This window comes from Dipteris shenzhenensis, chromosome 9 (assembly GCF_047967505.1).
Source record: "Dipteris shenzhenensis isolate YYH24624 ecotype China chromosome 9, Dip_SZ_1.0, whole genome shotgun sequence".
Taxonomy (NCBI): Eukaryota; Viridiplantae; Streptophyta; class Polypodiopsida; order Gleicheniales; family Dipteridaceae; genus Dipteris; species Dipteris shenzhenensis.
This window is the reverse complement of record NC_141604.1, coordinates 15,563,944-15,575,554: the sequence shown is the minus strand read 5'-3', so window position 1 is coordinate 15,575,554 and position 11,611 is coordinate 15,563,944. Positions and strand designations below refer to the sequence as shown.

Here is an 11,611-nt window from a genome sequence, read left to right as displayed (position 1 = left end):
AAAATGTTATGATTTTTTAGTTGACAAATGTCTTTAGCATAGCCAAGTGTGGGGTAGAGAAAAGATGAAAGGAAAGATAGCCAAGTGTGGGGTAGAGAAAAGATGAAAGGAAAGGAGACTGAAAATGTTATGATAAGTTTGTTGACATTTGCTAAAGATGGAGGAGGACGTGCCTTCACTCAAAGCCAAAAAGAAAAGAGATATTCTTGTCTCGATCTAAGGGTTACGGATAATGAAATATGAAGTGGGTCCCCCATGGCCTAGGGTGGGTCTCAACCCTAGACCCTAGCTTACGTATTGAAAAAAAAAAGGGTTTTTCGATTTTACAAAAAAAAAAAGAACTTATGAGGTAGGCATACGTGGCGGCACGGCGGGGGATTTCCCAGGCACGGAGCGCCACGCAAGCATCTCGCGGCTTTGACACGAGGACGGTGATGCGGAGTTGGGGGGGGCACGTGGGTCAAGTAGGGCCACACTGATGACGCGGCGAGCGGGGATTGCTCGCAGGGAGCTTTATTTTTGTGGTCGAGGCTTGCGTGGCGAGGGGGACCCGCGCGTCCAACGCCGCAGGATTTGGGGGTGTACACGTCATCGAGCGGCCCAGGCATTCCACGTGGACACCCAGGATTGTACAGGATAAGGCGAAACAATATTTTAGAAAAAATGCCCAAATAAAATAATAATAATAAGGAAGGGGAAATATACTTGAAAATGTGGCCCTTACTTTTTTCTGATTTTACGAGATATGTTTTTGGGTTTAAAAAAGGGGAAAAAGAATTTCGAGGATTTGTTATTTAAAAAAAAAAAAAGATCGTCTTCTTCATCTTCTTCATCTTAAAGCTTTAAGTTTTTGAAGCTCTGTTTTCTGTTTCTGTGTTTCTGAAGCTCATCAGCCATAGCCAGAGCTTGCTCTCGTCCGCCATCCCAAGGTGATCTGCCCCTCCCTCTCCCCCTCCCAGTTCTTCCCCCCCGCCCTCCCCCTTTCCTCCTTCTCATCCCCCTTTTGTAGTTTCTTCTCCGCTGTTTTCTCCCTTCTCTGACATGCTTTTTTTTGCGTTTCCAGGAACTCGCCCCCCCTCCTCATGGCTCGTCTTGGTGGCATCGGCGCTGAGGCCTTCGATCACCTCTCCGCCTCCTCCGGCCTCGGTAGCATCTTGCGTGACCCCAAGATCTTGTCTGGCACCACCCGTGCTAATGTGCTTCTTGGCCTAGCCCACTCGCCTGCCCACTTCGAGCCCAAGTCCCCCGTCCGCTCCATCGCGTCCTCCCCCATCGAATCCTGCTTACTGGAGGCGGACGACTCGGATGAGTTCAAGGAGGAGGATGTCTGGGCAGCGGAGTCAAGATCCTGGCTAGATGCTACTGGCAAGGTGGCAGGGTCGGAACTTAGCAAGAGCGAGTTGCATTGGCAATCTGCAAGGGAGGATCTGGGCCTTGGTTTAAGTGAAGCCGGTAAGCAGAGGTTAAACGCCAAAGAGGTGGTGAGGCCTTCCAGACGACGAGCTGGGCTTGATAAGGTGCCTGGGCTGACCGATGCCTTTGCAAATGTTGGGTTCTCCCCTCTGTCAAGAATGGCAGAAGCTTCATCAGGCCAAGGCTCAAGCCGTCAGGCATCGTCTCGCCTAGCTACTCCATCTCGGATGATACCTCAAGCTGGGGCAGTGCATGACTCCATGAGGCATGCAGGGCATCAATCTGCACCTGTGAACGTGCCAGATTGGACGAAGATTTTGGGTGCAGAGATGAAAGCCAAGAGGGTAGGGGCAGTGGACGACGATCTGGATGTGGAAGAAGAGAGGCTTCCTCCACATGAGCTTCTTGCCAAAGAGTATGCTCGGAGTCAAAGGACCACGTTCTCTGTTTGTGAAGGGCAAGGCCGGACTCTGAAGGGCAGAGATTTGAGCCGGGTACGCAATGCAGTGTGGAGCCAGATGGGTTTTGCCGATTGATTTTTGTCTCTTGATCGAGCATAACCCCCATTTTCCTTCCTGTTCAAAAATTGGGTGATCGGCAAGATGGATAATCTGAGTGGCAGCTTTCATCTAACAAGAGCAGCCCCCTCTCCTTCTGGACGATCATCCTCAAAGAGTTACTATCTAAACTAGTTTTGAGAGACGCCATAGCGAGTTTTCCATTTTGAACTAACTTCTCAACAGAGCTCTGCCTCGTGTTAAATCACTAGCCATAATAAAGTTTCTTTTGTACAGGATAACAGAGGCGTTGGAAAAATTCTGCCCTGTTACCCTTTTTCATGAAGAAAATGCAAATAGAACTGTTCAGTATCATCCTCTTCGGGTATTTTGATATTTTGAGGGCTATCTGTTCTGCCTTAATGAAATCAGGGATGATGCGAGTGATATGATACATAAGAAATTGCAAGGGGCTCTTCGTCCTGACTATATCTGACGGTTTGCCGACTATGTTATCAGATTGCCTTGATTTAGTCAGGAATTGATGTTGGCACCTGAGCAATGTTCACAATGATTAAGAAGAGCACTGCAATTCAACTGCATTTCACCTGAGTAATGTTCACAAGGATTAAGATGTGCACTGCATTTCGATGGCAAGATCTTGAGTGTGAGCAAGCCTCCACCTCTCACAAGGAATTATCAATTGTAAATGTGATCACGTCTTCTAACTTTGTGACATCGGCAGGAAGCAATATGTGCTCTCTTTTCCCAAATGCTTCTTATCTAGGTTCAGTTTTTTTTTTCAGACAGAGGATCAGTCTTTGTATGGGAATTTTAAAGGAGGCGAGGATCTGCCATCGGTTTAAATCATTGTAATATTGCCGTTCAGATCTCCCGAGTCCCAAACGTACAACCGCAAGCCGAGCTAGAAGTGGTCCAAATAGTTCATGACAGTCTGGGGTAAGGAGGGCTTCTTGCCTTCTCGAAAAGGCTCGGTTTAATTGTCATCAGCAGAATCAGGTAGGTAGGGGGTGGTCCTAATACTGATAACGAGAGGTATGAATTCTTCTCTCTGGCTAAGATGGCAATTGTCCCAAATAAACAAGGCTATTCAAATTTCAATTTGAATGTGTATGTTTTGCTAGCCTTAGAGAGATTATTTATAACTTTGAAATTTTGAGATATGTGTGATTTGAGACATGATGTTCTTGCTTTTCCTTAAGAAATAGAATAGAAGAGAGACATGATGCCTCTCTTGCATAATTTAGCTAGCCCCTCCCCTCACCCCCCCCACTATTTTTAAAAATAAAACACCTCAGGCCTATTGCTACAACCCTAAAAAGAGAAACACCTAAGACTAGCTTTTGATTCAACTGCTACAATCTTGCTATCAATGTTGTGTGTGCAGCGTGCACGTGTGCGCGCGCGTGTGTGTGTGAGAGAGAGAGAGAGAGAGAGGGTTGGGTATACATAGGGATGTTGTTGAAGATACCATGCACTCAATCATAGAGAGCACATAAGGCCTTGCGTTGTTGGGGGGTAATGGAACAAAAAGGATTCGTGGAAAATAACACCCACAATATTTTTGATGCCGAAATATAAAGGATTTATTGGAAACAACACTACGTCTAGAGAAATATACCATGTGGATTGCTTGCTTTTCCTACTTGATTGCCACCATTGGTTTTATTGTTGTTGCTATAACTAAGGACTACAAACATGAAATGGCCTTGGTTGTAGTTGATGAGATTGCATAGAACCATTGGCAGCCCTTCTCATGCATCACTTGCTTCTCCTCCTGCATATAGGGTTGTGTGTTTTGGGAGATAATGATGGTGATCTCCTCATGTATCACCTCCTTCTCCTCTTGCATATAAATTGTTGTGCCTTCTCTCATCCTCCTCTAGAGGATGCATCCTCTTTTCTAGCTACCAAGCAAGTCCTCCATGACCCCTTGATTCATTGCTTCGATTGGACCTCCTCCAATGTCTTCTTTGTATGTAGCTCGACTTGCATCAATTGCCCCCCCCCGTGCCCCCTCCCTCCCCGCAACCACTGCATCTCCTCACTTCTCCTCTCCAACTACAACATCTCTGGCCCCATCCCCCCTCCTCCAACCTCACCTCCCTTGACTCTCTGTGGACTCCCTCTCTAGGCCTATCCCCCTCTCAATTGGTCTTCCCTCTCCTCTCTCCTCTTCTCTAACCTCCTGTTTGCCACCTCCCCCCCAACTCTCTCGCATCTCCACCTTCCAAGTCTTTTGCCCTAGTGGGAATTTGTCTTTAAAGCCATCCCCCTAACTTTGGAGCCTAGAGCCAGCTTCAAACACTAGGTCTTGCTTTGTGTAAGCTTACTGGAACCATAGACCCTCTAGAATTGGGCAACCTTTCCAACCTTGGTTCCTTACTCAATAACAACTCTTTGGAGGGGATCATTCCTCCGAAGCTTGCAAACTTGAGTAGCAATCACCAACTTGACGTCATTTCGGTGCAAATGGCTTCTCTAAACTTCTGTTAACATTAACTGCGATTGGGTTCCATGGTCCTCTCTATGGTAGCCACACTATTTGACATTGATAGCTCCAATGGTCCTCTCTAAGGCAGCCACACTATTTGCTCATATGGAAATCAATACTCTAAAGATTTTATAAATGCCAATGACATAGACTACTTTATTAAGAAAGTTATGGATCCCTCTAAAACAAAGGGGAGAGTAAACTAGAATTTGAAACAACACAAATTATATGTTGCCTTTAAATATCGATACGCAACTAGAAAAATAAATCATGTATCCTCATAATAAAACAAGCTGCATTAAGTGTACAATGCAAAATAATAAAAGCCACTTAATCTTGACAAAAATTATACTTGCAATAACAAGCAAGATGGAACAACGCTACACAATCAAATAAAGTAAACATCTATATATACTACATAAGAAGGATCCTATCATACATCTCATAACAAACCATTGGCAACTTGAGACAATAAAGCAAATATAGTGAACCTAGTAAAAAAAACCATTACAAGCTCCAACAATAGAACAAGAAAAACACAATTGTGCTACAAAAATAGATATCCAAGATCAAACAAATAATAAATTAAATAGTAAATACAAGAAAGTAGAAGCAATAAGAATGCCAAGTATCCTCTTTTGGACATAAAGATTAATTCCTCTCTTTTGCACCCCCTTAGTAACACCTCTTTGGACCTAAGCATTACCTTGTGATGATGTATCCTTACAACATGATGTTGTCCTTGAATGTACATTGTTAACCCCTTGTCCTTCGCTACTTTGCATCATTTGCATCTCCATCTTGCTAGCATCATAATCGTTCTTAGTATGCAATCCATTCCATAAATATGTAACAACCATCTCTAAATTTTCTTCTTGACTTTCTTTATTGAAACCATCTATTGTGACCTATTATTGAGTAGCATTTTAATAGATTAACTTCTTTGGTAGGCCTATCCACATTCTTGCACAATCATGGTTTTGTTAAGGTCTAGTTGCTTTTGAACTTCAATGACCTCAAACATCTCTTTGTGTGCACTTTCATCATCACGTATTACCTAGAGGCCTTGGTTCATTACAAGCATTACCATCCTATGCTTATTGAATAGAACAACTGGAAGCCCCTTCTTGAAGTAGAACATCGCTAGCCATTTTGCTAAATCCTTTTCTTTTTTATTGAACCCTGTATAAGAGTTCTAGGGGAACGAGGGCTGTGCAAAAATTCAACAATGTGCAAACTAGAAGCTCTTTGTTCAGAGGACAAGATCTTAACTTATCACGTCCAATGCTTATCCTTCCCCTTGTTTGGGATGAATGAGACCCTTTTTCATCATGCTTGTTGCATGTATCTTGTCATGCTATCCATTTTCTCGTCTCTTTTTGGAAGCCAATTTCTATTGCCACACTAGGACTTCAAAAGAAGGGACAAATCATGAATAAGCTATACTGTTAAAAGCGCTCTCGCGTTAGTCACAATGTCTAGCAAGGGAGAGCAAGAGCTAATTAAAAAAACACTAGATCCATGCAAGGATGCTCTTATATTTGTACCTCTCTTTTGGTCTCTTTTTGCATGGGCTGCCTACTTGTAGGTTGTAGCTCTCTTAGTGGGTCTAGCTTTTGTCCTTTGCATTCACCATTGTCCGTCATCCTTAGGTTTAATTTGTTCTTATGCCTCATTAGTGTTCCACCCCTCTTCCACCCTCTATCAGCAGGGTGCTGACTAGATGTGAATCCCCCTGACACCCAAAATAGAATCTCCTACATCCATGTGGCACCTTCAAAACACTCAGCCTACATTGGTCTCTTGGAGCTTGTGTGGGCTTTGTAATGGTGTTGGGCAAACACACCTTCCTACCGCTCCCTTGGATAGCCTATCGTAAGGAAGTCTTTGCCCTATTGAACCTTGATCGCCTTTCTACTAAGTCGCATGGTGAAGCACAGATTATGTCCTTCCTTGCTGATGTGTAGGTAGCCAATGATGCAGCCCTTCTGTTATTGTTCTTGACCTCCTTGGTGCAATGGTGGCAGTCTAGATTGAGGCACTAGGAACCCTAAATGATGGAATGTGGAATGCCCCCTTTCAAATCCCTTTTATAGGGTTGTAGCCTCCAAAAATACTAGACTTTCCATAGACCTGGTCTGTGGGCATCACTCAACCCTAAGACATTTGGCCAAGATGTTGGCCTCTACACAAGGGAAAGGCCAAGCAAGGGTGAGCAGAGCATTCGCCCACTTGAGCTAGCTATCCAAGTTTGAATCCCTCAAGATGCCTCCCTGCTTCCTGCTAGCAAACAAGCTCAATACCATAAGGTGTGTCTGCTCCTCGCGTATGAATGGCCCCAAGAACTACCCCTTGCTACTTGCCTATCTACTACATGCTTCTGCACTCCTACACTCCTGCATATGCTTCAGCCTTTGCCCTTTTCTCTGCGTAGTCTTTAGACCCGTGGGACTTTTACTTCAGATGTTGCAGGTCTCCAATTGTCATGATTAGCTCCTAGCTGCTGCATAGATGCTTGGTATAGGTTGTTGTAGGTCCATCTTTGCCTTTTCCTGAGCATCCCATTCTGCTAGTCCTAGTTATATGGTTTGCCGATGGTACGGGCCCTTCTTGGTGCACCTCCCCCATGCTCTCTTCATTTGAAATGGGGAGGTAACCTTCCAAACTCCAACAAAAAAAAATCAACATTGTTTTCCTAGAGAGTATAAAAATTATAAAGCACACATGCATTCATGTGTGTGATATGACCCATTGATAGTTATACAATAGATGCCCAAGATGCATCCAAATTTAAATATGGTTTGTAAGGCCATACAGTGAATATACACAAAATGGATTCAGTTTTTGTGGAATATTGTGAATTTAGTGTTGGAAGATTTACGGTTCTCATGAGTCCAAGCTTATCCATATTGCTCATAGTTGTTTCTTGCCTACAAGTACATATATGCCTTGCCATGAAAAATGAGTTTCAAAAGCCATGGAAGATTTATGTTTGCTAGCATTGCCTTGCAAGGCATCAGTGCTCTACTCTGACTTTTCAAAAAAGTGTCCCTCTTACCACGTGGCTCCTCTCCCATACCCTTCTGTTTTGGTTTTTAGCTGCTGTCTTCTCTCACACGAGGGTGGTGTGTTCTGGCCTGACTAGAGAGGTAGTGCTTCCAGGCACACTTCCAGTACACCCTAGTGAGAGCGACGGCCATGTATGTAGCACCTTTTTGGGGGAGTGACATTTCAGCGACAGAGTGGAAGATATTTGAGAGGCTACAAGTGACCATGGGATCTAGGATGATTTGGAGTAAGCCCTCGGTCCCCCATCAAATTATATAGGTAGAGTTTTCCATGACCCCTCTCCAGGTTGATGCCATCTTTCAGACAGTGACATTCCTCCAGTGGTGGAGGTTATCGAGGCTAGCATTGGAGTCTTCCAGGCAAGTGTCAGAGAGTGGTGTTGACACAGCATGGTGTGCATGGGTATCCACATGGCTTGGTAGTCATTGAAGATGGACAGACTTTCCCCCCTTTCAATACAGCATGGATGCACCACCCGAGATGATCCCACAAGATTAGATCAATTGTATCACACGGTTGGACCTCCACCAGCTTCATACGTCTAGGGCTTGGGGGGAGAGGAGTTCCCCACCAAGATCCAGTTGTACCAGGACCACTTGAAGGTCTCGGAGTATGGTCTCGTCATCAAACCTCAATATCTCGAGGATAGGAGAGTCTCACATGTACTGAGGATTGCCATTGGACAGCCGCGAGTCTTGTCAAATCAGCTTAGGATTGAGGTAGGGAGAGTTGCAAGCATACCCAACGAGCAGAGGATCTACAGACTATGCCCGATGGGGGAGGTCGAGACAGAGGAGACTTCCTATGTGTCTGCCCAATCTAGTATGAGATCCGAGGGCGACATCACTGCCTCTTTCAGGAGAGGCATGGCTTTGGTTCGCTCACACAGTTGATCCATTTTCCCCACCAGGTCTATGTTGGGCTCTATTTAATTGACATGCGACGACATAGAGATATACTGATGCGACAGAAGACAAGAGAGCAGCAGGAGGCGTTGTCACGGTCACTGAGATCGATTGAGCACAGACGTGTTACAAACTTCTATACATCTAAGTCAGCTATTGAGGAGGCTGAGGGAGAGGAGCTTGATGAGATGAGAGCATCATGGATTAGAAGTGACATTCACTGCCACGATGTTGCTAGGATGAGAGGCCACATGCGGCACCTCCTACCGACAGAGACGAGGCATCATCCTTGACGTAGCCCATTGGATCTAGAGATCGAGGAGACCATGCCTTCTGTTTCCTTAAGAGACAGCTCGACAAACACAGATACGAGAGCTCCTCACATCAGAGAGCCACTAGGGCACCTGGATATGTGGAGGCTCGGCGTGTACTAGGAGCGTTAGCTCTAAACACCTGATACTATTTTGCTATTTTGCTACTGTGCTATTTTGCTCACTAGTTTAGCACTTTAGCTTTTAGCAAGGGCCTTAGTGAGCCCCTTTTTTCTGCCCATAGCGGCTTTTGGTTTTGTAATTTGTCTCATAGGCCCGTGAGGCCTCCTGCAGACGTTAAGACATCTCTCTCTCTCTCTCTCTCTCTCTCTCTCTCTTCTTTTTTAGTGAAATAAACAACACTAAAATGGTTCTACGCACATGCTTCCATCATCGGTGGTGCAAAGTAATCATCCATTCATCTTAATGGCAATTTGCATTTAGCAGAACCGTCACAAGTACTTGTACTTACTTGTTGTGCACCTTCCTTATCTATATATGTTTCTTGTTCTCATTTTCTATATTATATAGAGCATGTTAGCTGAGATATTGATGTGGAACTCCATGCTTTTTGTGAGCTGAAGCCCTATGTATGAGTTCAACAAGGAAGTAAGGGGGCTTTCACAACCATCCACTCGTATTTTGACAAACTTGTTCCCCTCCAATGCAAATTCTCGATGAGTCACACCCTGGCGGGGAATGAAATTAGTGGCCTCACAATCTCACCCAAGAGATTGTACAATAGAATCTAACCAATTATCAGTGGATTCAAACCCCAGGTTAGGGTCTCAGAATGTCGTTTATTAATGAGATTTTTGCTTGGTGAAAGGCTTGCAACTATTCGGATCTTTTACAAGTTAGCACGGATGGACAACCTTTTTTTCACAAACAATGTTGCAGATAGGTAGCTCAGTAGAGTCCGCGTCCACAGCGGAGGCCCCTTAACCCTTGGTATGCCTCTTAGGTTGGGTTCACACCATGTCCAAAAGATGGTGTGAAGGGTTGGCGTCCTAGTTGGCCCAATAGGAGGGAGAGAGGTCTATGAAGGCCGCCACTCGAAGGCCAACTCCTCTAAGCCCTCCAACCGCAGCGCCAATCACACAGTGGTGATTAGCAAGATGATGGCCGCCGGATAGTGTGAAGCACCACACCCGGGGCCCATTCTGCACTGCTATGTCCTTCTCCATGGAAAGATAGGTGGTGTGAACCGAGCCGAAGCATCATGTTAGAAACCCTAGCATTAGGGTTTTGGGATGTATCCCATCCATGATGAGAAACGGTGTTCTGTTCTCATTCATGGATTTCTGGCATTTGATCTGTTCTGATTCATCGATTCTGGCATTTGATCGGCGACTATTGTCTTCCTGATCTGATTCTTTGATCTCGGGTATTTCTGATTAGATTCACTCGTCCATCTCATCTGTTCTGGCTTTTAATCGGCGCGAAATTGTTGAGTTTTCAATCTTCTGATGGAGCAGTGATCGGCTTCTTCCCTTATCTGAGTACGTCTTTCCCTTCTCTGGATTGGAGAGATGAGAAAGGAGGACACCATCAAGCTCATCAGTGCTGAAGGTTCCGAATTCATTATCGATCGCGCAGCTGCTCTGGTTTCCAATACGTTGAAAAACATGCTGACTTCCTCGGGTGTGCACCCTATTTTTCCTTCTCTTTTGCCTTGTCTTCGGCGCTATATTCTCGATTTCGATTACGATGGTTTGGTGTTCTGCGTCGGGTGATTTTCTTATATGCCTTTCCAGGAAGCTTCACGGAAACTGAGTTTGGTGAAGTGAGATTTCCTGAAATCAGCACTCCCATCCTCGAGAAAGTTTGCCAGTATTTCTACTGGTCGTTACAGTTCGCCAGGTGAGGGTTTCCTGTTCTACATCTGGAAATTGCGATGTGATGTCGTTGGCGAGGTTCTTCTGTTCATATAACCCAGTCCCAAGAAGGAAGCAAAACTTGTTAAGAATTCATAGGTGTTTTGAGTTGAACAAGAGCGATGACATTTTTCCTCGACACATCGTTTTCGTGCCATTGTTATTTCCGGGAGATGAAAGTTTCGTGCCATTGTTATTTCCGGGAGATGAAAAGCTTCCGATTTGATTGATAAAACACATTGTGATATTCTTTGCAGCGGCAAGGAAACCGAATTTCATATTGAGCCTGAAATGACATTGGAACTAATGATGGCTGCCAATTATTTGCACACATGAGAGCTATTCTAGCCTCAAAAAAAGCTAATTTAAAAGAGATGAGAGGCTTGAAATGAAGCCACTTGTTTATACATTTAAAACTGTCCGAATGTTGTATTTGATATGTACCAACCCTACCTGGTTGAACGACTGCTGTTTCAATTAGCAAGTGAACTCTGAAAGTTTTATCTACAAGGTGAAAATGGTAGGGTTGAAAGGTCATAAATAATTCCTTCCCTGCTGCCTTTTTAACACACACTAGTTGGCTGCATGTCTATCGCCTGAGCTTTAATGTCTATATTGATGCTCATGTTTAGTTATGCATACATCAGACTCTCCCAGGTACAGTTTGCTCTGTACACTATGGGGGAAGCGGCCAGACAACCGTAGGGTTTCTTCCACGGAGGGTGGCCTCTCAATGCCTTCTCTCTACTATTTGGAAACTTACAATTAAATCATGAAATAAATGGAATTTTTTGGGGTTTTCTGCTTTGATATACATCGGTAGAATTCTCTTTAATACCTGAACTGTGTTCACAGAGAGTATAACGGCTGAACTTATTTTTATGATTTCAGTAGTGGGGATCTCAGTGTTATTGAGTGTGATTCCATGATTTGGGATGAATAGCAGCGGACTTCATAGGGGTAGGCAAAATTTGGGATGTTAGAATGCTTTCAGTTCATTGTTTTATGACATTTGAAATATTTG

The 11,611-nt window shown here is 44.3% G+C and overlaps 2 protein-coding genes across 2 annotated transcripts; both read left to right on the top strand.

Annotated features, from left to right (window-relative positions):
• Positions 1-990: 990 nt before the first annotated feature.
• Positions 991-2,976, top strand: LOC147898267 (uncharacterized). The gene has a single exon (XM_087379771.1). The coding sequence runs from the start codon at positions 1,083-1,085 to the stop codon at positions 1,947-1,949; it is 867 nt and encodes a 288-aa protein (XP_087235897.1). The 5' UTR covers positions 991-1,082; the 3' UTR covers positions 1,950-2,976.
• A 6,911-nt stretch (positions 2,977-9,887) lies between these two features.
• LOC147898266 (uncharacterized) lies at positions 9,888-10,935 on the top strand. Its single transcript, XM_087379440.1, has 3 exons — positions 9,888-10,354; positions 10,468-10,573; positions 10,845-10,935. Exons 1-3 carry the CDS (start codon positions 10,243-10,245, stop codon positions 10,921-10,923), a joined length of 297 nt encoding a protein of 98 aa, XP_087235566.1. The 5' UTR covers positions 9,888-10,242; the 3' UTR covers positions 10,924-10,935.
• The last annotated feature ends 676 nt before the right edge of the window (positions 10,936-11,611 follow it).